The sequence below is a fragment of the Bombus pascuorum genome, chromosome 13 (assembly GCF_905332965.1).
Source record: "Bombus pascuorum chromosome 13, iyBomPasc1.1, whole genome shotgun sequence".
Taxonomy (NCBI): domain Eukaryota; kingdom Metazoa; phylum Arthropoda; class Insecta; order Hymenoptera; family Apidae; genus Bombus; species Bombus pascuorum.
In genome coordinates this window covers 1436591-1462617 of record NC_083500.1, presented here as the reverse complement: position 1 = coordinate 1462617, position 26027 = coordinate 1436591, and the positions used below count along the sequence as shown (strand labels likewise).

At 37.3% G+C, this 26027-nt stretch overlaps 2 protein-coding genes across 6 annotated transcripts in view; one reads left to right on the top strand and one right to left on the bottom strand.

Moving 5' to 3' along the window:
- LOC132913464 (zwei Ig domain protein zig-8) overlaps positions 1-26027 on the top strand; it is a 739765-nt gene that overhangs the window by 563865 nt on the left and 149873 nt on the right. The gene's annotated exons all lie outside the window — the stretch shown is intronic.
- LOC132913429 (dipeptidase 1-like) overlaps positions 1-26027 on the bottom strand; it is a 145385-nt gene that overhangs the window by 3346 nt on the left and 116012 nt on the right. For all 5 annotated transcript variants that reach the window (XM_060971776.1, XM_060971777.1, XM_060971778.1 and 2 more), the window contains exons 6-10: positions 21192-21324; positions 16479-16629; positions 12097-12166; positions 7215-7391; positions 364-448 (exon numbers count right to left, since the gene is read on the bottom strand). In XM_060971776.1, the coding sequence (XP_060827759.1) occupies positions 364-448; positions 7215-7391; positions 12097-12166; positions 16479-16629; positions 21192-21324 (616 nt within the window). The remainder of the gene's footprint in view (positions 1-363; positions 449-7214; positions 7392-12096; positions 12167-16478; positions 16630-21191; positions 21325-26027) is intronic.

Here is a 26027-nt window from a genome sequence, read left to right as displayed (position 1 = left end):
ATCGTAAGTTCCAATTATTTTTTAATTCTCAGTTCCTACACAGAGCATGGTGGTCCCAATCTTTTAGTCAACAGTCCAGTTATAAATTATATTATCTTGCGTACTTCGCAAATCAGTTCACAGTCGACGTTGAATTTTAATTTTTACTTTTTAGAAATATCTGTATTTTCAGTATTTGCAAAGGTTTGACAACATTTATCGAAATAATAAATTCAAAATTCGAAATTAAATGTTAAATTAAATGGATCATGTTATTACGTAGTGGAAAGTATTTCAAAGCTAATAATTGCAATGCAGTTTCTCCTACAGCCGCCTATTGCTTTAAATAAGAACGAAATAACATATCGATGATGCTTTACGTACCAATAACGTCTTTTATGGTAGCTGTACTGTTGCACGTTATGAAGTATGTATAAAACGGAACCATTGCCACACCGCCATTTTTAGCCTGCGAACAGATGTATTAACCTGAGATATGCCAAGATTGTACAACTCTGAATATTATTCGCGCAAAGAGAAGCGATTGTAAAATGGTGCGGAGGAGAATAAAGCGGTTATTTCATTTTCCGCGAATATACAAAGGCATTGGATTTTTATTCTGCTTTCAAAAAATTCTTCTCATTCCTGCAGTATACATATGGACTATTTCAAAAGATAAATATAGGTGAAAAATTTAGAAAGCTGCTGGTAGTTTATAAAATTCATAAATAGAGTCGACAAAAAACTATCAATTTCAGAGTATGTGGCAACTGCTGGGGTCAATTTGTAGAAAATGCTCATATCGTTTGTAATTCAATTCGTTACTTATGTAGGATAACAGTTTTCGGATAAATTTCGTAATTTATCTTGATGTACTGTATTATGTAATTTACAAAATGTATCTACAGAACGCAATAGCGCACAATTAACGAAATCTTTAAACAAAAATTACATAGATCGTTCGAATAAAGTATTGGAATCTGTAAATTCAATTTTCTAATTGTCAAATCTGAAAAGTACAAGATGGTATGATAAAGTATTCGCGAGACACGCAAGCTCTCGGAAGCGACAGAAAGTAACGGTTTACATCGATTTGTAGCTTACGATTTCTCCGCTTCAATCTACGATTCGAATGTTCTACGCCGTTGGACGATATTAAAAAAGTTGCGATTTGAGACGGCATACTTTCTGAAATGCGACTGGGAAACGCACGTTGAAATTCGATGAGTTGGTCGCTTGCTCAAATCTGGGGCGCATTCGTAGCTTTCCATATTGATTTCGTCCACAGTCCTTTTTCAAAAGACAAACGGAAACGACTTTGGCTACCATTAGAATCATCTGTTTCCACTTGCTTTTATGTTCCTGTTCTTATAGCGTTGGTAAAGGGGACATCTGAAGTTGTTCCTCGTTGCTTTTTATTTTGCACGCATTCGATATTATAGGGCAACAAAGAAATCGGTGGTTATGTCGCAAAAAGTTTACGCGTTTGTTCTTCCTCCGGAAGTTTTATTTACTATGCAGTATAACTACGTTAGATTGCAAAAGGTACAACTTCCTCGTTGTTAGATGACCGAGTCATTAATTATTTTCCATTCCAAGCCGACTTTTTGAAGCATTTAATTGTTTTAGTTGTGTGATTTTTTTACTAGACCAGTGGTATGGGTCTTGTGGTCAGTTCTTGAATTGCTCGCTAATAAAATTCAAAGAAATCGTAAAGTTACTCCAGAGGAATGCAATTTCCATTCCACGGAGACGGTACACGTTGCATTGAAATTTTAATACCGCCAACTGCTATAAATCATATTCCCCGTTTACTAGGATTTTTGAACAATTGATTCAAAATTCCATGAAACATTTAATATCCACGACGCGACGTGTCCGCGCGTCGTGTCATCGGAAATCGCCGTGTTTCCCGATACAAAATTTTGCTTTTTCGAATTTTGCCATAGTACAATGAAAACGTTTCTCTCGCTCGACGTTATAAAGTTCGTATCACCAGTGCCTGTCGCGCTTAAATTTGGCATGAGATTGCTTTACTCCTTTCCGATGCTATTTACATGAATATTCATTTGATCTATCCAATTTTAAGTTGCGCCATTAACCAATAATTTAGCAGCTTAAGCGGAATTTATAAGTGGAATTTACGTTACTCGCATATGTTAAGATTAGCATTACGAGAAATTATTTAAAGTTACTTTGCAGGTTCCCTTATCAATTTGCATGGTAGAGATTTTTACGGTACAGTAATCGATGCACTCTAATTAGAAAGAAAAGTTAGATATAGACATAGAATCGGTACGAAAGAAGCGCGATAAACTACTCTAATTTCCTCCATTTAGCTGACCTCTATATTCCTCGTTCAACTTAACTTTATAATCTGGTCCAAGATAGAAACGCAGCTACATCTGGCCGATTCGTCAATGCCGAACTTTTGGTGAAAATCTAAACAATCTCCTAAAGTACCGGACCGATCTTTATCCGTTTCGGTTAACACGAAATGCTTGGAGCTAGTGCGCCATGGCCATCCAGTTTTATCAGGACCTTTTTATCTCTACCTCCTATCGACAATTACTGAATGTGCCAATCGAGAGAAGAGACAATGCCCTGCCGTCTAGTCGATACCTGACCTGACTTAAACTATGAAGTAGCCAGCGTTAATTGGGGCAGCAGTGTGGCACAGCTAATAACATGTTACCAGACAGGCCATCGTTCGGCCTCTGATTGGTGTAACTCATCCCCTTGTCGCTTCGTCATGATCGAGCCAGTATTGATTGTACCGGTGAAGCAAATAAGAAACACATATTGATTCTCTCTCGTAAAGATACAATTAGTTGGGATTTTAATCAAGCTAATTGGATTAGTAGATATTGCTTGTCTCTTAATATCCAACTGTGATTTGATTTTTATATAATTCAACTTTTATTTTAAGAATATTTATATAATGTTTTACTATTTCTTTTTAAGTTCTTTGTCAAGTTTACATTAAAACTTCGCGCGTCTATTACGAATTTTATACAAAAAAGAATTAATAATTGCCAGTCGAGTGCACGAACGCATGGTTAAACGGAATTTAAGGCATTGTTGTCGTCGTCTCAAATTTAATCCGATAGATTAACTTGAAGCATCGACGCAGGGTAATTGTCATTTCGACGTCAGTGATTGGCAGGCGCAGGGCAGCGATAGGATTAAATTTTAATCGAGCTTTGCACGCGAGACTTAATCACTTACAATCAGTTTACCCAATGTTGCGTCGTTAATGTGAAATCACTTACGAATCCAATAATTGTGGAAGCTTGGCCACACGGTACAGCGTAAATTACTGCGAGAGCTTTGTGCTTCGAGTGGAAGATCATCGCGATTCGAGTTTCTTCTGATTTAGAATCCTGATGATTTATTTCTTCGGCTTTTTAGCTTTCGTACTCGCGAACTCGACGAAAACCGTGGAGAGTATTACTGTCCGTAAAGGAAAGTTTAACGCACGTAGAGGGTCGTAAATATTTAGATAATTGTTTAGTCCGAGTGTTTATGGTGCATGGGAACGTTTTAAAAACAGATTGTACATTCTCATTGGCCAGTTGACTTCCTTGTCGGATAAATCATGTACCTTCACGTATTGTAATCCCAATTTAATCCTACAGAATTCTCTGCAGAACCATTTTTTGCCAGCCTCATTGACCCAGCTCGTATATTATTTTATACGAGTATCCCGTGTGACTTTTTTCCACCATTATCCCAAGCGCGAATTCCGCGCCACGTTGAACATGTACTTTCTGCCCTGAATATATCCTCTTGGTCGTTTCGAACTCGCTTCGAATTTCCCTCGTTTTTCATCCCGTATGCTTTTTTCTCGATTCGTTTGCACGGACCTGACACATTCAACGGACGAATTCACCCCCTTTTCCTTGTCGTTCAGCTGACGTTTCAACCGCTCGACTGGTTTCGAATTTCAGACAAGAAGACAGAGGAAGAAATAGATAGATAGATAGGTAGATAGATACGATAGATAGATAGATAGATAGATACATGGAGAGAGAGAGAGAGAGAGAGAGAGAGAGAGAGAGAGAGAGAGAGAGAGAGAGGCACGTAACGCGTTTTCATCAAATCCTACAACGAGGCTGGACCGGGCCAACCCTGAACTTTTCGAAACACCCGACCTGGTTCTAGTCGCGTGTTTGCTGACCTAAAACCAAATAATCTCTTCGTTGGCCATAGTTTGCGAACAGTTGGTCAAAACGGATGGAACGGTTAGGAATATTCGTGTGTATTTTTGCATACATATACTTTTGAACTATAAGTAAGTCAATCACTCGAAGCAAGAGGTGATAGCCGATGATAGAGGAAACATTTTGATCTAGTGACTACAAAGTTTAGTTTCGGCTATTAGACTTATTGCTGGGCTATTTACGAATGTGTATATATGCATTCATGGGAAATATAAATGTGCATAAATGGACAAAACGTATAATTAGGATTTAAAATTCATATTTATATTTAATATTAATCTCAATGCCAAAATTAATATTAACATTAAATATTAATTTTGCATTAAATATTAATATTAATTTTGTCACTAAACTAAAAGGTGTTAACAGTTATAATTTATTATTTGGTGTTAAATTTTATATCTTTCATTACTATAAAACGAAAGGAGATTGAACGCACGTTTATTAAACGCAAAATGTTTCCTTTACGTTTTTCAATCTTACTCGATCGATGTGTAATTTTAAAGTATTTCATGTCCTTCACATTATAACTAGCGTTACTATGTTCACGTATTTCATTAATTTTAAAAATTATATCACTGTAATTAATTTCCAGAGTTCGCGCACGCTTTTCAAAATTTGTTATGTAACATTAGAATGCCATGAACTTTAAGTATATATTATCTGAAAGGGGATTAAACTTAATGTCGGTCCACTAACTTTCAATGTAGCAGTTGGAAAACTGTAACTAAAACGTTAAAATTTATCGAGCGACCCAAAAAGCTACGACGACGCGACGGTCGGTAGTGGGTTAAGCATGGATTACATCATAAATGCTCACTAACAATTTTATCTGCTACCGTATTTACGCTCAAACTGAATTATTTTCTCCTGCTTTTTTGCGTACAAAGACCATCATTTTGGGCGGACCAACGAGATTGCTTGGAGATTTTAACAACGCTGAGCTTGTAAAAGATACGCGACAACTAGATTAGTCAGTGTTTCGGTTTATTTTTCAAAATGTGGTATTAATATTTACAAATTTTTTATTTTCTGGAAGAAGCACTCGAACAATTATCTATTTACGCCTGTCCAGCCTGGAAATTAGTTAAATTCAAATATACTTGACAAATTCTCGAACTCGATTTTTTCGAAAAACAAGCCTCAAACGAAAAAGATTTATGCTATACATTCGTTTCTTATTTTTTCGTAAGGAATCACCCGAGAAACATGTTATACATGTTATTCGATTTCATTTTATGTGTTATATAATGAAGTTAATTATTGAATATTTTATGATCCTGAAACGGATAAAATAAAATTGTCGTTGAAAAGCGACACTTATTATTGCTACAACCAAATAATTATTGTCTGTTAAGTTCAACAGTCGCCGTTAGCTTTACCCTAGAGACTCAAAATGCAAAATATGAGGTTACCTTATTTATGACTTGATATATTTCTACTGGCGCGCTTAACGAAAATTTACCGGAAATTTTTCAGAATTATATGATATTATATATGTCTGAGCAATCAAGAGTAGGAAAAACATTGACGACTGTATTTTCCACGACTCTACGACTTGGTCCAGAACAAATTCATTGGTCTTAATAAAATATCTACTTAGCTCCTCCGAGACGTAGAAAAACTCGTAACCGTAATGTTAAGACTTTTATGTTGGTTCCTATCTCCTATATTCGGTTAATAGTTTCTACGCGGAAAATGTACATAGATACGTGCATACAGTGTTAATCATGCGAGCAAACTTTATACATGTTACTCTAGGAATCGCAATAAATTGAAATATACTACACCATAACAATAAATTTTTGCAAAATATTATGTTCTATTCACGCACTTTTTCTCCTGCAATGTTGTCTCTGGCATTCACATTGTTGAACATTTTTTTAGTCCATAAAATTTATCTTGTTTTAATGATTTTAAAAAGTTTAATGAAACGCGGTTTAATAAATCATCAATGATTACTGTGACAGTAAACGTGCGAACAATTGAGTAACATAAAAAGTAGAAAATCAAGAGAAGTGGACTTATCGAGTAAATAGATGAAAGTAGACAGTGAAAACACATTTTCGACCACTCATCGCACATTTTCTACAGCTGGTCAAACCTGCTCCGTTCGTATGCAACACACGGCACCCTGCTGCACTCATTGCATCACTTTGTGCAGGCGTCGAGTGCTCTTGGCGGTTCCACTCTTACATCGCGTCGCGGCGCCTTCAGATGAACTTGCGAACGTGTAAGTCGATTTTTCTCTTTCCATTTTAATTCTTACACCCTATCCATCTACCTTCCCTTGGTTTACAACAACATTCTGCGCGACCTTTCCTTTTTTCTTCCACGTTCGTTTCCGTAACCAAATACTTGGCTTTTTACGACGTCGTTTCTTCTGCTTTGTCCTTTTCTATAGATTTCTTTGCTAATTGACATACAACGTTTCTCCTATCATTTAATGTTTCTGTTAAATGATACTATGTTTATCGAGTTATTGTTGGTTTGTAGCGAAATCGAAGAATTTCAAAGTTATTTTATACAAAATAGAATTTTATACAAAAATAGCACTTTCCATACTAAACATTTTCTAAACTGTATTCGCTAGTCAACATTGAACGATCTTATTATTCAGCTTGATATATATTACTACAGTTAAAGAATAAGAAGTTTAGTATTGAATATTCCAGCTTCATTAATACGTAAGATTTAACATTGTCTTCTTGTATTTAATTATTTTTATGTATTTAATAATTTCTATTCTATTTTACATATGTATATTTTCTTTATTCATTTTTTATTGAACGCTCTGTCAGTCTTTCGACACTGCGTTTTACTGTCTAAAGGTTACGCTTGAAAAGAATTGAATTCTATTGCAAACAAGGATTTATGCAATGTCCAATTCATGGAAAGGGAAGCGTATAACGTTCATCTGATCGAGTATCGAAATTGGCTTAACCTTGCCTTACTATCCTATCGCATTTCCATGCACTCCTAACTTTTCCACGTCGATGTGGTGGAACTTACCAGATTTCTAAGCACGTCGTCTGGCACGTTTCTAGTGGAATTGCAAAGTGCCCTAGCAGCACTGTGAGAGAAAATCACCGGTGCCCTCGTCGTCTGCAGGGCCGCCCTCATAGTCCTTGTTGAGACATGAGAGAGATCCACTAGCATTCCCAGTCTGTTTAGTTCCCTGACAACTGCCTGAAAAATAATAAGATATAAGTATGCATATTTCATGCTTAATTTTCGTTAACCCTTACCCTCTAAACGTCGACTCATTCTTTTTAATAAAGAATTTCACTTTCTGCAGTCATTGCAAAAATTATTGTACGAATACAAATAATTCTCTACGGAGAGTTTTCACACTTTTATATACTTCGAGTCCTTTGAACTTCATAAAATGGTAAGAACGGACTAGACGGACGAAAAAAATAGCAACGAGAAAATTGACTAATCTCTTTCATAGAAGATTACTCTCTTTCATAACCACACCGTGAAAAAAACAGACAATACGATAATGGAAAAAGAAATTTCAAGCGAAATGTTATGTTAACGCAACGTTGATCTTTAATTAAATCAGCACATCATTGTGACACTACTGTATAATTTCAAGAATAATTTCAAGGAATTATCGCGTACGTTATCACCGCACACGTGACTGAATTAACTCTTGGCTCTAGGTAGGATAAATACCGTCGACTGTTAAACGTGCCGATGACGTGGCTAAATAATTGTCACGTATTTAAAGATCGACAGAGGTTGGCTTTCGATACGTGGATTCGGTCGAACCGCGTGTAATTCCATGAATACGGTTAGAATGCAAATTTTCATGCCGGCCACCGCCGCCAAAGAGATTACGTGATTTTACAGTTTGCATTACCTTCAGCCACGGCGAACTTTATTCGTACGCAAAATGACTTGAATTTCGTTTCGGCAGCCTAGTTTTCGAGCAGCCACGTGTTCCTGTTTTGCATTCGCCGCTGCCACGGACATTATAGAAATTAACTGACATAACGGATGGCCGTGTATTCTGTCGTGATGCATACGTATACGTGCTCTTTAATTAACAGAACGAAACTCACAGAGCGCAACATTGACCGTACAAGGTTGCGTTGCTCTAACAATCTTTTTTTCACCCTCTCCAGTATCCGCCACTCTAGCGAACCTTTTTCTTCGTTCCATGCACCGTGCTTTTCTGTTTCATACCGTAGCCCGGTTAGCGTATAAAACTTAATTGCCCGTGAATCGTGAGCAACTCGAAAACGAAAATATACACGTACTGGCCCCATACACTACATACACTGCATTTTAAACGTATTATTCTGTGCCGATTTTTTCATCTCTGGCGCGGCCGCTGTGTTTTTTCAGTAAGATCGAAAACCAAAGTGTACACTGTCGCTCATGAATACGTGGACATTTTGGTTGGTTTGTATTAACGATACACGAACGTTCACTGCAAACAAACGATCGAAAACAATACTCGCTATTTTCTTATTTTAAGAAATTATACATTCTACATACGCGTAATGAAAAGGAACGGGATTAATCGAACGATTCCGTAATCAGAATTTGTACAATTCAAAAATTACGGGACGTCGTAGTGTTGAAAATTGCTACGCCCTCTTTGCTCCTTAATGCCGCGGCAAAGTAATATGGGAGCTCGGCAATCTCGCACAATTACAAGACGTGCCACTTGGAGGCAATTACTCTGAAACGCCGGAAGGGTCAGTATATATGTACGTGTGCATGGACTTAAGAGATATCTTTAATTCGGCGCGATTTCACAGGGCGTTGATTAAGAAAGATGATCGGAGTTTCTCGTAACACGAGAGACGGGATGGTCTCGAGGTATTACGTGTGGGAGAAGGAAGAAAGAGAGGAGAAGAGGAAAAATCAGAGATCGTGAGGGTGAAGGATGAGAGGGGATGGATGGTGGTAAGGTTGAAAAATAGCGTAGAGGACGAAGAAACGTCGGCATTTCGACTGGCGAACATTAGTCGATGGCGTAAGCAAGCCGCCTCTCCTATCGCGCGAAAATAGAAGAAAAAAGCTGCTGCGGTGCATAGACCGGGACGTCGATACGAGAGAAAGGAAAAGAAGGAACACAATGGGCGCTGTCTTTTTTTTGCGAGCGCACTCCCGCTCTAACAAGAAGCCAGTGATGTTCGTTTTTCTCGGTATGCGCGATTTTGTACAGACAACGGGGACGAGGTGTTTCCATCGATTTAAGCTACCTTTCCACGCGGCCATTCCTTCTTCATAACGAATATTTAAACGTTCGCGCGTTCTCAGATAACGAGATTCTATTAGCGAGGTTGCTGGAAATAATTTGACTTTGCGGAAGCTATATTTTTCACGCGTAATTCGAGGGAATATTCTACCGTAGACCTTTCAAAAGATGGATTATTTTCTGGCATTATCAAATGGCATATCAAAAGGATATGGCTTAAAAAATATATTTGCCAAAACTTCTGCAAAAAAATATAGTGTATATATTATGTCCATGCAAATTTCATTGATCGATCTAAGCAATGAAGTAATAACGAATACAAGATACTCTCAAAAATTAATGTAACGTATTTCCTTGAATTTTTAAGCTTATCGCGAAGAATCGTGTTCTAACTGAGCTATAGCGCGCTTCCCAGTGTATGTATTCTATAAAGAAAAGCGTGCACGTGCTTACGCGAAGCAACGAAGGAGAATACCATGGGTGTGCAATGCGAGTGTTAGGTAATCGAAGAAGGAAATAGAAAAGGAACAGGGGAAATATCGTAAATATCGTGTACTAGTGTACATACACATCGAAACGAAATCTTTTCTTGAAATATATTTGGTCCACAAGGTACAGAGATGCAGTTTCGTATTTAAATGAGAAAAATATTCCGTGCAAAAGTTACGCGGCTCACGAGGACAAATAAATATGTAAATACGAAGCTGATCGTAGGATTTCCAGCTGTCAGTTTCTTTTATTTTTGCGTCTGTTTGCGATCACTTTTCTAACGAAACGCGCCGCTGTTTGTTTTCAGCTTTTTCGTTCGCCTCATGCGGGTTGGCAAACTTCGAACTGGTGGATATTTTTTTCAATTTTATTTTATTTTGTTCGAGAGAATATTCATACCTTATGCTATATAAATGACGACAATAGACAAATATTTAAGACTTTAAAGTATCCTGATATTTATTCTTAGTAAAAAAAAGCGTTTAATATTATAAATATGAAATTCGTAAAAATGTCCAGTTTGAATCTTACTCTTTCAGAATTAATCAGAATATGCACGTACTTGAAATATTTATATTGCACGCGAGGAAAGTAATTTCCTTCGATATTATAAGTATTAATAACATTATCATTTTACGAAAAATGTTTAGCTCGATATGTCAGTTTTCTTCATCAAAAGCTTGTGCCATCGAATAACATAGACAACGCAATTTCCTCGCGAGCGGTGTGGAACGAAATATTAGATTATTTCCCAGCGATTTATACGAAAGATTCGCGTCGTCGGATGCTTACGTAATGTCATACAGTGGTATTGAAAGCCACTCGAATTCAATATCGAAAGAAACAAACGCGAGGAAAATCCTTTCGAGAACTCGGTTACATCACGAAATTATTTACAGTCTGTATCGTAACAGCGGGTCGAGGCGAGGGTGCAGCAGGAAAGAGAAGCAAGACAACCGGGAATAGCTTTGAAATCCTCGGATTAGTGGAATTTTGTAGTAAATTGTCTAGCAAGGTTGCCATGTGGTACCTTCGCAATAACGATTTTGTACCGACGTTGTTTCAATATAGTCGATGGTGTGCTTGAACAATCGAGCTATGCCTGGCAATGTAGCTTGCACACGAACACAATGGAAACCGTGGTCCACGGTGGTGCGCATGTAAATGAGAGGGAAAAGAGGCAAAGAAGAAGAAAGAACGGGGAGTAACAAAGAGAAAACGGTGGAAAGGGCAGCATCCAGCAGAACGAGACGAGAATTCGAAGGGGAGAGATTAGCGAAGAAGGGATGGAAATACTGAAAAGCAAAGGTGGTGGGGAAGATAGCAGAGATGGCTTATTTGATTTACGTTCTCGCTTGCATCTCTTCCGCTTCCAACCCCTTTCTTTCTTCTTTTTTTTATCACGCGACAGAGACTACCACCGAGAGAGTGCAAATTCCGCAAGATCGATAAAAAATGCTCCATCTCGTCCCCATCTCTGTTCACAAAAAATTCACCAGTGTTTCTTTTTCTCTTTCTTTATTTCTTTTATCTTTGTCGTCGGTATATCGAGATTCGTGCAACGAATTTCGGCTGGAAAATTTTCCCCATTCCGTTTTAACGATTGAAACTTCTCCGCGAGATTCTATTAAAATAGGTCACGCGCTTATAACTTCAGGAAGAATGAAGAAACGTGGCGTAAATAGAACGCGCATCGTCATTGATTGCTTTTCATTGATTATTATTTACCTTCGTTCATCGAGAGTACTACGGTTACTTATAAATATAACGTTTATCGCTCGGAGACGATCGATCGATCGTTCTTTAATATTTGCCCGCCTACCTGTTTTCAATACGCTGTAGAAACTGTTCCCAGCGAAATGTTAAATGAGATGGAATATCTTTTCAAGAAAACATTTTCATGTACTACCTTGGTTGTTGATGGTACAGTTATTACGAGTACGATTAACGTAGTTTAGATATGATATTTCGCGCAATTGATTTATAAGTTCAAGCGATGTATTAATATTTATTTCAATGGAATTAAAATTCGATGGAATTTGATTTAAAATTGCTTACTTATTATGACGTACGAAAACAACAAGAGGGATTGTTTATTGACAGTTTATTCGACTTAAAAATTATCTTTTTGTAAAGCAGGGAACAGTGCTATATGCATGTATATGATGATTTCGTTTGTTAACTTACCTTTCCAAACTCACTGAGGCCTGGTGTCGAATCCTGGGTACTGTTCGTCTCGCCAACTGAACAGACTGCCCTGCCAAGAAAATGTTTGTTAGAATTCCTTTCTTCTTTTTCCTAAAGCCGCCGAGAGCTGTAATAATTTTTTAATACACACGCTTCTATCTTTGTTCACTCGGTAAACATGAATTTCTCACGTGTTAATTTTTCATTTGCCAATGGAAAAATTTCATTTAACCAGAGGAAGGAAATGTCAGGTCGAAATCCTACGAATCGTTTTAAAATCGAGAAATAATTTATCACCGCGCGGAAAAGCAATTTCTGATCGTAAGAACAGTTCGGCAGAGGCGTAGAATCGTTCGGGGGTGGTCGCGGTTCAGAAGGTAAAAGATCGAAAGATCGTCGGCGACTCGCGAAGCCATAGAAAATTTAATCCGAGCCACGAAAGCCGGTAATCTTTCTTCTCCGGTCGATTCTCACCTCGATGCCGATGTCGCCGCGGAAACGTTTTCAGGGGAAGGAGGGTCGACAGCTCGTCGTCATCGAGAACCGCGGGAAATCCAATCGTCTTGGCAATCCCCCGTTCCCACGAGGAAATAGCGGACGAAGACAAAGGAGAACGTGAGAAAAAGATGGAGAGACGGAGGTCGAGGATTGGAGATCGATTAGGCCTACGTAACATTTTCTGTAAAGCGATTCCGATATCGTCGCAAGAAAATGATTGTTTGATAATAATTAGGGACGAGACCAAGTTCAATGAAAACAGAGTGGCTGACGAAAATATTGGGACACTTAGAGAAATTTTTCATGGATATATTATGTGTGTTATGGAAAATATTTTGAAATTTCGTTAACATAGTACCGAGACACGGTTATCACGATTACATTGGTCAAATTTGAAATTAATCTGTAGGTAATTAGTTCGGATAATTGAACTACTTACTTCCCTACTTACTGTACTTTTGTTTAGTCTCGACTGGTCCCTAACTTTTCAGCCAACGCAATTACAATATGTACACGAATTCGTTGTACACGGAGTCTGAATTCCATTAGATAGAATTTTCTCGACATGCTTCCCTCACATACGTATCTACTTTTCCTTATCCGTGACACCTTGCGGCGAAGCAGGGCGCATTAGGCCTGTAGAAGAGAAAAATATGTAGCATCGAAACAGAGATTTGTTCGAGGACAACGTGACTCTGGTTCTTATTTACAGCGCCGCCAGCCACAGCGTCGAGGGACTCGTAAAGTAGGCAAGGATTGAAAAGCAGGCTGTGAATCGGGTCGACGCGGCGGCTATTGTCGTCTGATACTTTGGACTCGAACTGTTAGTTACGGGCAACGATATCGGCCATCGAGTAGTACATTTTGCATTCACGATCATAGACGGATACATAGCTGGCTCGTTCCTCGTTGCAAACTCTCGAGGGTATAAATTCCAGCTTTGTGACAGGAATTATTCTATCTTAATGGTGAGCTTTCGGTGTGGAAAGTATATAGGTCGTGTTGTGGATACGCTTTAAGGTCTGTAGCTTCGCGAAGTGTTCTCTGCAAAATTGATGCTCAATAGCGGCGTATCTGCTATCTGAAAGGAACTTGTTATTCCGTTGCTCCTATCCGCCGCGTTCGATACGTTTTTCGGGATTCTATTTATCGAGTTTTCAACCACTCCACCCGTTGTTCTACCGGTAAGATAATTTTGTTAGTTTTTGTCGGATATCTGAGTGGTATTTGTTCGTGAATCGTACCGACAAAAATTTATCAACACTGGGATAGAAATTTAAGTAATCAAAGAAGTCAAATAAATGTAAATTCATGTGTTTATGGATGCTGCTAAACAAATGGAGCCGGAGATTTGCTGTACTTAAATTGGATTTAGATCTACTGGAGATTTGTGTCACACCTTAAATATCATAATTAAGATTAGACTGAAAATTTTATGTATTTTTGCAAATTAGGTTTTCTATAAATGCTTAAAAATTTACAATCTACTCGTTGTTGAACAAACAGAACTGTAAAAAGTTCCATATGAAACGCACGATATATCTATAAAAGACTTTTTACGTTGAATTTTCAAATACTTTCGTAAGACACCGTATCTCAGAACTACACGACTCGCAGGAACAAGGATTTAAAATGTTTACCTCGCCGTTCGCCAGGGTAAAACCCGACAGAATTGAAGAGATGCATGAAGAAAAGCTTTATTTACAACAGAGCCCGGTACAGAGCGTGGGGTATCGTGGGACGCATAAAACTTGCCTGTACGATTGATGTCCTCAAGGAACTCACATTTCTAGCTCGTTTCGACATTATTCTAGTAGCAATCCCATGTTTCTGGAAAGTCCGAGCGCGACGATTTCGGGATTCCCGCGAACAGAGAGAAAATAATAAGAAACTTTGCAGGCTGTAAATACGGGAACCCAGATCGGGTCTCCGGAGATTGAACCGTATAGCGAACCTCGGGAATTTCGTTGAAATATAGCGACTGAAAAGGAAACCGCACGAAACTTGTTCGATGCAGGGGGGAATCGATGCTGAAAGAAATTCCTGCGAAGGATCAACTTCTCGTAAAAGGAATCGGTTATCGGACGTACGGGAATCCGTGGACTCATTGAGGCATCTTTCGGTCCATTCACTGCTTAGTTAGGGTCGAATAAATATAAGAATGAATTTTCGCATGAATTTTCGTCTCTAAACACAAGGAACGTTTTTACGAATTATCATGCTGATAATTCCTATACGTTCTATGTACTATTAACGAGTTTGCTTTACTCTGAACAATTTGGTTAATTTACAGTAATAACATGTGAAATTTGTCAAAGCGTAAGTGTCTCACCATAGATTTTACGAATTTCTATGAAATTTTTCTATGAGAATGAAACGTATAAAATCTGATAAAAAATGCTACATCCGAAAATAAGAGAACTTTTTGTCGCCGTTGTAAAGTTTTGATTTGAATTGAATAGTATTGAAATGAATACGAACGAATATAATATAAATATAAATGAATATAAATGAATATGTAGTATTTGAACTTCATCTTTTCTTTGTATAGTTCGGGATCAAGAAATGTCCTAATATTGATGAAAGGGGATGTACTTTGCTGTGTATTGAGACTGGATTGTCGATCAGAATCAAAGTTCCTTTGTTTCCTTTCGAAACAAGCTTCTTTTGACCGTTCATTTCTTCGAACGTAAGACGCGAATGGAGGTTTTTGGCAGGGTACTGAAATCGCTGAGATGGAGGAAATTTTCTGTGCGCCAAGGTTTCAGATTGCGTCGAGCTCTTTCAGGTTGATCGGCCATGGCATAGGTTTTTCTTCGGCGATGGATCACGGTACAAAGCGGGGCCGAACGACCTGGTAAAAAGTACTCGTAGTAGTCGTATTTGACGAAAGAGCGGGACGAAAGAAGTTTCACTGGCCGATTAATTGAAATGGAAAAGGGTCCTTTGGTTGAGAAATGTTTTGTATGGAATCAATTCAATGTGCGATTTCGGTCTGATAGCAATGCTTTCGGGACTTCCTTTTTTCTCACCGAGCCGAAAGAATACCATTTTTCTTTTGTACGTTTCTTTCATGATCCCATTATATTTCTACGGGATATATTTTGTACTCGGTAGTATAATTAAGAATAAAATTAAAAGAATTAGCATACGAATAGAATGGTCGATTAATATTGGCAGCAATAAACTTTTTCCATTGAATACTAATGCGCTCCTTCCGCTATTATTATAAGTATTTCATTGAATACTTGCATTCCGAAAATTTGTACGATCAATCTTTTACAGTGAAAATTTATGCAACCGAAATGAGAATTGTAACCTAAATGTTTTATTCATTTTTATACTTAAAATCATTCTATCCTTTGTTATGCCACTCATTGTGGTTTTGCAGATGTATGTACGTACGTATAGAGACCTGAATTAAATCACTTGGTCGACACAATGACAATATTTCGATATGAAATTGCGTGTATTGTAATTCAATCGTTAATTAAATTGCTCGTAGATTCTGGCTTCTCGAATGGATTATCGATTTATCGCAACGTGAATTGTACCGAGTATATTTTGATACATAATTAATGGACTGACATTATAGAAAATGATACGCAGACAGTTAAAGGTCTATCAGGTCAATTAGGCAGTTTGGAAGTCTATACACGGAATATTGAAATACTAAAATAAATTTGGAATCCAACTTAGCTTGTTCGTTAAGTTTAACACCAAATGTTGGAAACTGAAAATTTAACCCTGTTTGATCGTAGCTGTTGATTTATGCATATAGGACCATAGCGAAAACATCTGCCTCTGCTTCTACCCAAACTTTATTTAGAAGTTTGACTATAAATTTTTTTGGATCTTTCGAAAGTGGTATGGAATGTACTCACCAGGAAGTATCGCAAGCATGCGTTAAGGTAAGGTATCTCGCGCCCAGGCCGTAAAATGTCCTGAGAACACCTAAGGAATTCCCCAGGGAGTGACCACCTTCCACCCCGATAAGACTTGCGATTTTGCCTTCTCGATGCGCTTCGATAAGACCTACGCAATACGAAAAAGTACCACTTTGTTTAGTACGTTTATTGCATCCGTATATTTGAAATCGTCCACATTTTTTATTTATTTTCACCAGAACAGGATAGGTTACGCTCGTTGAGAAAAATAAACACGTTATCGATGTTTCGATTTAATCGTGATTGAAAGAGCAGAATAATAATAAAGAACAGAATAATTTGAAGATATGCCGACAGTTAGAAAAATATGTATTTTTAATCTCTGTTCCAATAAAATATCCCCTTTTTCCCCTCAAATATTCTCTCAAACTCGTTCTCCATTTCAATAAAAACCATGGTAAAATTATTTTTGTCCTTTTCTTGTCGGTTTTTTTAATGTTGCCTGCAAATTTTTAAAAGGGCGGGAAAGTGGGTGGGATTTGCATAGAAAATTTCTTATCACCGTAGACCAATCAGGTATCAAGGAATTGCTTGGAACGAGTTTAACAAGACCCAGTGTTTTCAAACTAGATTATTCAAATCGAGTGAAGAATACGTAAGTACGCAAATAATTCGCTGCTTGTTCGTTTTAATGGTTACGGAATTGTATTTTCTTCCTGAATGAAGGAGGCTCTTTATTTTTCGATTTTTTATTTACCCAGCATCAGTTGTACTTATGTAGTTGTCAGGAGTTATCGTTGCCTATTTTTAAACAATGAAAATACAGAATAAAACCGTTTCGTTAGGTACACGTGACGTAAACTGGTCGAAACTCACGTGAATCTTATCTGACCTTTTTTAAATTTTTCATTCACTGAACAATTTATAATTTCTTAATTCTACAATTTATTTGGATTTTTTGTATCTGGTTTGTTGCAATATTCGACCATCGATTCTCTTTAGCCAATGATCCATACTATTGTAGTATGAATTTAATAAGTCGATCAGTCATACGAGGTTTTGTAGAGTTTAACCACCGGTTTCTCTACGAATCACCTTCTTTTCCATCTACTGCCCTTTTCCTTCCACGACCTTGTTTCGGTTTCTCACTTGGCGGAGTTTCTCAAGCTTATGAAAATGGTTGACAGCTTTCTGGAGCAGGTTACTTGTGAGAAGTTTTACAACAAGGCGTTTGTTATACTTCGCTCAACTCCGACTGTCGCACTTGCCTTACGTCCTCCTCTCATTTTTCTGCAACGGCGCATGCATAACGCGACCTTTGCTTTACGTTTGTTGCACCGTGAGTACGCACTGAAATTCCACCTGACAAAATTCTGTTGACGACTCTTTGTACCCAACCTTCCGAGTTACTTGCAATGACAGAAATTGAAATGACAATTATTTTGGAACTTGCACTATTTTCCACACTATTTCACGTGAAATAAAGGTAAAGTAAGTTGTAAAGTAAATTTTATAAAGTAAAGAAGCTTCATTATGCAAACGTTTTTGTCTTCCTATTAGTTCGGATATGGAAGACTCTACTATCATTTAATATATATGTATATACTTGTGACTGTAATATATGTATGTAAGTCAATAATAAATTGACATATGTAGCTCAGTTAAAAACATTAACACGAGTTCAAAGTCCATTTCTATTTTACTTGAAGTTCAAATGCGAACTTCGAGATGTAGGTCACAAACTTCAAATACGAATGCGAAATTCTAAGAATCTAGTGCAAGTTTAAAATAGGTCACACAATTGGAAGTTATGCTAACGTACTGACCATTCATCGAAGATAAATTCTCTTTCCAAAGTACTCGAAGAATTTTGTTCACCCCATAGCGATAAAAAATGGGGTCGTAAAATATTCAACGGGAATATTAGGGTGGTACTTTTGCAAAGGAAAAGCGTGGGCGTAGAAACCGCGTTTGACACGATACTAAGTTGCAAATTGATGTTACAACACTCTGATAGGATTTGTTGCGGAGCTTCGTATTTTCATAAGTATCCTGGTTTAAAATTTTTCGTGCGTCGAATTTAAGTTATACTGTCTCGTACTATATAGGAAATATTAACGTCCATATCATAAACTTTAGATTAAGAGCAAATTAAGACTGGTTTTACGATCATCTTCAGGTTTCAACTATGAAAAGAAGATTATCTCGAACCAGGACTGTGGTTAAAATTTCAATAGCAGGGATTCTGCGTTATAAACATAACTTGTCAAGAAGTTCCTTATAGGGCTTCTGGTTTTATTTAATTTCGTATATTTCCGTTCCGTTACCCTGGTAATGGTTTCCGCGTGGAACTGTCTGGCTTCGTTGAGAATTCAAGGAAAATGCATGTAGAGGCTCAAAAGACAAGTGAAAAGTTCTATTCCTGACTTTCCGTTGGATGTTCTTTTCGCGACCCCGATTCGGTTTCCTAGTTGCCAGAGTTTCTTGAGCTTATGAAAATGGCTGACAGCTTTCCGACGTGGGTTACTTGTCGCCGAAACTTTTGCAAATTTCCTCGCGCAGGTTATAGACTCCTTCGTTTTTGTTTTTCTTCCTTATCATTCTCTCTCGTCCTTCCCTGTGGTAATTTTCCAAACTCTTTGCCAGAGGAATAACTTTGCGTTTTTAAAAGTCCGAAACTTGCGTATTGTTTGACCGAACAAAGCTGGATGAGAGAGGAAATGTCTTTGGCGGCAAATAGGATTTTATCATATTTTTAATAGAACCGTCGCCGTCGACGAATGGACTGAACTTTATTATGATATTTGAAAATTTTAATTTAGAGTTGGGTCTTCGCGAAAGAATATTCGGCGTATTCCTGGCAAAGCCATATTTCACAAAATACAAGTGCGTTGGAATTTTGACGTCAATCTACGCAGTAATGAACGAAACTAAATTTGCTTTTAAAAAATGTGCAATAATTGTTTGCTCGATTTGTGAAATTGTTTGATGTAAACGAGCGAATAGGATATTTTCGTGGAAACAAAGCCGCGAGTTACAGTGTATTTTTGCACTACTTTATTCGTTAACTCAGTGAGAAAATGTAGGAAAGGGTAGAAGCGATGTGAAAATTTGCATGAAGGCAATTTTATCGATTAACTAGCCGCCGATAAGCAAACATTTTTCTCAACCGTCGGTAAAGCTACGACAATATGAAACGGTGCTACCAAGTTGGAACCAATAATTACTTTCCTCTTGAATGATACTGCTTCAGAGAAATCGAGCAATTAATACTAGTTTCCTTTGTCCTCTTGAGTTTCCTCGAGAGCAAACTTCCTACCCGGTTCTGTCGTTTCTGTTGCATCCATTGTTACTTGCAGTTGGTACGCGATTCTAGCAATCTAATTATCAGTAGAACAAGTAGCAACATCTTAAACTTGAAAATCTGTTTTGTTACTGCTTATTGACTGTTATTGTACCGAGTTCCTCAAAATTATTAATTTCCATCGCTTGTATAAACTTCGCAACGTAATTATAGAAACTTATAATTGCATTATACTTTGTTCAATTCGTTGAATATCTTTCATTTTATACGAGGGACTACTCGTTTCAACAACTTTCTACTCATTAACATATACACTGCTACTAAACTATGGCTATTCATCTTCAGGAGCTGCACAGTTTGTTCATAAAAATATCTTTAGCTTCAATGAGTCATTAAATTTTTGTAAATTAAAATGGATCATACGTCTATTTACGTAGCATTGATTTTTAATTTTATTGATTTCTAATTATATGCAAAACTGTTACAACGTAATTGTTCATCTTGTAAATCACTTGGAAAATATTATATACAAAAATGAGTTTTCATATTATTTGAAAGAACAAAGAAGAGATTTGTTTACTACGCTTAGTTCTTATTTTTTTATTATATTACATTTTCATTTTCCAGAGTAACTTTTACGAATTGTTAGAATTGTTAAAATAGCACCTTCTCGTACATATAATTTAGCCTGAGTAATAATTAAGTAAGGAACAAACAACATCGGAGTTCCATTCCACGATGCAATTTCTGCTGTAGTAAAATAGAGAATTGTAAATCTTTCGAAATCCGTGGTAATGCATTGTTCGTTCCTAGAACGTAAGTCTCGCTCCTTTTCTGTTTCTCAGTGCTATGAAGTTGCATTTTTTATTTCTGTAGCAACCTTAGGGAATCGTACCTGATAAATATTGCCTGCACCATTACGTACACCTTGATATTCTGTGCACCAATCTTCCTCAAGACGCTCTTATCTCTTCTTCGTAAGTTGAATCGAACAAACTCTAAATCTCATATCTTGCATTATGAAATAAAAACTGTTATATAGTTTAATGTTTGAAGGAATAATCTCAATTATATTAGATGTATGCTGCTCTATATATGTAGAACTTGAAGCTTCGATAAAATACAATCAAAGTAGTGAATTAGTGCGATCAACAACTTCATTCGCATAGCGATTTTATTAGTTCAATTTTCATGTATTACTTGGGTCAATGATTACCAAATCAAAATACTATTTAATAATTAAAAAAATTCATGTATTTCAAAAAAATAAGATTAAACTTTTGATTCGAATATTCGCATTATATATAACGTAATATATAACGTATAAAGATATAACGTAAAGCAAATTTTCCAGATCAATGTTTTGCAATTATAAACTGATCGTGAATTGAAGTTTCGAAGCTCACCTTTGACGGAGGTAACCAAAGTTAAATGTTGAGCATTCATCTCGGCGAGCCGGCGGATCACGTCGATCTGTTCCAAGGAAAGTTGAACCGCATTCAACTGTGCCGCACCGCATGGAACGTAGGCAGACCAAAACTGAAAACAATTAAAGCAAATGTTACGAATAGTTTACAACCTTACTTCTATGAGAGATTACTAAAAACACATGTATAACTTTTAACCTTTTCTAAAATACTTCAATAATTCTAATATATTAAATTGTGAGAAATATATGCCGAAGATGAGAGGCGACGAGTTCTTGATAGAAACATTTTTAATAAACCATGCCTTCCACTCATTTCGTATATTCATGACATACATATTTAACGCTTGTCGTATTGAGTAGGATCAAAGACTTTGATAGAGTAAAGTGGATTCAGATGGATTATTATTAATATTGTCCATGCATTTGTATGGTTTCGGTATTGTGTGCCGCTAGTTAGCCACTGATTGTAGCAGATAATACGTCTATAATCATAACACTTGAAAACACTTAGCACTGGACGATAGACAGTTAATTAACACTCGTCGTTGTACGAGCCGAATTACATTCACGTGCTCGCGTGGAGTGCTTCTCCCTACTTTGAAAATTATTGTGCACAGACAATTAATCAGCTCGTACATTAACGCTAATTTCGTTTCGTGTCAAACAACGAAAATATAATATTGCGGCAGAAAAATAATCGTAAAAATTGAATTATTATATGTACTGTAACATACCAAGTTACCATTTTATTCATTATAGATGCTTTTTGTAAATATTATTTTATTCGATAGGTAAATGGAATGTAACACGTTGATGAACGTATTTCTCGGTTAGGAATGCTTTCCGAGTACTATTAAATGATAAAAGAAACCAATTAACAGATCTTGTTGATATTAAATGCTGTTATAATTTTAGATCAAAGATTATAATATATTGTGGCCAAAAGAGAATTGTTGAAAGAGATTATCGGTTAAAGCTACGCGATACCTAAATGTTATTAAGGCTGTACACGAAACGGTACCTAGTGATGAATAAAAAGTTTTCTGGAACAGAAGGGGACAAAGCAAAGAGCAATGAGGCGCGCCTCTGCATTTCACTAGGTTCCGCTTTGAGAAGCAACGTTACCAATTACTCGGCGGTCTGATTACCGTAGAGTTTCTGTGCCAGTGTAAATATTGAATTTCGGCTCTCGTCTAACCCGATTGGCATCCCTGATTCCCATGGTGCAGCTGCCATGACGTCAACGTTATTATACTAATCGCGTGGCGATATAACGTCGACGGTGGCAACATGAAATTTTATGGAAAACAAATCACCTTTTAAACAAAGGGGAATAATTAAGTGAGATACACGCCATGAGCTCAGCGGTGGCTCCTTTGTTAATTTTACCCGCTCAGCATATTTTATAATTTTCGTTTAACTTAATTTTAACGAGAGTGGTATAAGAGAGGAAAAAGAATTTTAATCTTCAACGAGAGTGGACAAAGGGATGTCTTATTAAGTCAATCAAAATTACAGGTTTGAAAAAGTTCGAATATTCATTTAAATATCGCTTAGTAAATCCGAATCGGCTTTTAAATTTCCATTAATCGCTTGATTTTCATTGGAATTTATATTTTTCTACAGGATTCAATTTTTCGGATTTTATCCACCGATTACTATTTGCAATCTTCGTAATGAAACGTTTATCTCTCGTACTCAATTTTGTATCAACTTTCATGGCAATGAATACGAAAGGGAGGGGGAGAGAGAGAGAGTGAGAGAGAGAGAGAGAGAGAAAAGACAGAGAGACAGACAGACAGGTACAAAATTGTAATATTTGTAATACTTAAAAGTACCTTCAGTATTGTCGTAATGTATATTTATAAAACTTTAGTAAAACCATTGTACAAACTGTTAAATACTTGTAATCCCTATAACATATAGCATAAAAATAGTATTATCTTCTTATTCTACGTAACGCAATTGTAAATCGATCGTAATTATAACATTAATACAGCTTTAACGCGATTTAAATGTTTCCAAAGCTGGGGGTAATGTTGAAAGCCAGGTAATGAGAAGATGGAAACAGCAAATACAAGTTACGCAAGGCTTCATTTTACTTTAACTTATGCGCTCCACGTTCCGTAATTTAAATCGGCTTCGTGTAATTATTTAAATCTACTAGATTTTAATGAGAGTTCTTTATCACTGAACACGATGCCCCTTTTGAAGTCACCTGTTATTAATTAGTCGGTTACAAATTAACCGGCCGTCGTCGGTTTTCCCTTTTTATAACCAGAATGTTTCCGATGTGAATATAAGGAAAATGGCTTCTCCATCTCGAGCTGGAAAAACGGATTAAATATGAAGCGAGACAACGTTTCATGGTTGGCTTTTTACACCTCGTACTCAGAGAAAATAATTGAGTTGTTGCCGCGTTGCTGAAACTTTCACGGTAAATTGGGTATTTTCCCAACTATAAAATGACAGGATCCAGCTAAAAGGCGCGACGCTGGATATTCTCGGAACGCAGTTATGTGCGTAAAAATGAAAAATCTAACAGGAGTTTGTATATCGTGCCTAAAATGTTTTATGAACGTATCAAACAGAAATTCTTTTCTTTGTTATATCCGTTCATTTGAGACAGCTAAATTTACTTATCTGCATGCACTATATGCTTTCACTCGTATACTTACAATTTTAAGATCGAGAGATCTGAGATTGCTTACTGATCGAGTCAACGTTTCAACCAGTCAGCGAAGCGAGTCTGATAAGTCTATCTCTTCCCTGACACCCGGTACAGTAAGTAGTAACACACACTAAGCGTGCATACACAGGTAGTGGAAATCGCGGTTAATAAGCGGACAGGAGATAAAGCCGTCTGACTGGAAAGAGACGCGCGTTCTTCCAGAAGGGAAGCTGATAATACGTTAGTAACGTGATACGTAGGTAGTTCGGCTGCCGTATTTTATTCAAAACACGAATTCGCCGTCAGGGAAGTATGCTTTCGATAGAAAAAAGGAAAAAAAGACAGGGAAAATGCAATCAAGCCGGTGACGATTTCAAAGCAACTTGCTTGTTGAGTCTCGTATAGCAGTTGGCGTTCCGTCAAGTTAACGTTCGATAGGAAACAATTTGTTCCTTCTCGCGTGACCAACGTCGGAAAGCGTCGCACGGCAATTAAAATTCTTTTGGTTTTCATCGCGGCCGAGTTTTCACCGAGAAAGCAATTTCGGACGTCATCGCGAAAGTAGAAATTAAAAAGTCTCGTTGATTCAATTACCGATTGAAAGTTTCCTCGGCCGTGTTAATTAAAAGCGAGACACGCGATGTGATTCCTCTGCTTTGTTTTTCGTATCGAACAGTAGGTCGTCGTTTTTTCTTCTCTGCTTTTGTGTGAAATTAGTTCGAACGTTTTCAGGCTATTATCCTTAGTGGCGCAATAACTGGACTAACGACGTTTGCTTAACGTCTTATTGGTGTTTGGCGCACCATCTATTAAGCGTGTATCTACTTTATTTTGCAATTAGAATATCTGATACGCCAGAACTCCATCTATGCCAACTGCATTTATCTGAGCGAAATTTTAATTAATGCTCGATTAACTGAGCTTTTGCTGGTTGGATTCATTTATCTGAACCTGAGCTCCTATTATATGAATGAAAAATAGTAGGTAGTGGGGATAATTGCTACAATTACATAAACTGTTTGCCCTCTGACAAGTTCAGATAAATGGAGTTCCAACGTAAATGGAGTTCTACTGTACTGAAAATTAGCGTCGTTATTTCTCAAAATATGTCGAAATATGGAATTCAGATAAATGCGGTTCTATTGTACGTACTACGCTAAATATTGGACGCGTTTAATAAGAAAGTAATGCCAGTGCCAAAAATGATTCTGTCGTAGCCGATGTTGTCACGTTAAGACTGTAAGGTATCGAGTAATTTCGAGAAAGTCATAAAAGGCCCGGTTTGCTCAATATTCTTAAAACCAGTCGTTTAGTACGATCCCTTTTCTTCTCTTACGGTAACTAACAGAATGAAAAGTTCCTTTGATAGCGAGGAGCTGTAATAATGGTGGTTATTTACGTTATAACGAAATTCTTTATAGGAAACAGCTCAAGAAAGACCGCTGTAAAGGGTGCGTTTACACGACACTGGGTTTCTTCGCGTATTTCCTTTTTGTGCCATTCGTTGTTATGTTTCCTTCCGTTCCCTTCTGTCCTCTCTACCGTCGAACAGCAGTTTCGCCACCAAGAAAATGACTTTCTTGCCTGCCTCCTGGTTTTACGCGATATCTCGTCCGTTCGAAATAACGGAGTATTACTCGAGGTAAACGAGCAACGATAGTCGCCGATTATTGCCGGTGGCTCGTCAAATTCAGTTCACGGCGTGTGTCTACGTATTGTCGATTATCTTTCGCCAGTGGTTTTCCATACGTTTTCGAGGGAAATCGATAGGAGAAGAGAAAACGGAGCGAGTCGATTTGTGTTTTCGTGCTTTTAAGGATGAAATTTCGTTATTTTTCCATTGTCCGAGGATCCTTCGTGGACCAAACTCGGTAAACAGGATAATTCTCGCGAGATATTTATCGACGCTCGTGCATTCTCTCTTTTATCGGTGAACGCTTCCGGTAACCGGCTCTTTTATTGGCTTCCACGGTTTCCTTCTTGACTTTCCCGAGGTTCGATCGCGATCTTCCGACTAACCCGACTGGAAATAGAAATTCTCTGACCTGTCTCGCGTAGAAAGATTTTTTATCAAGCAGAAATTTAGTTCTTCCAAGGAGAAATTCGTTATTTTATTCTTTTACAAATTGGAAGTATCGATTC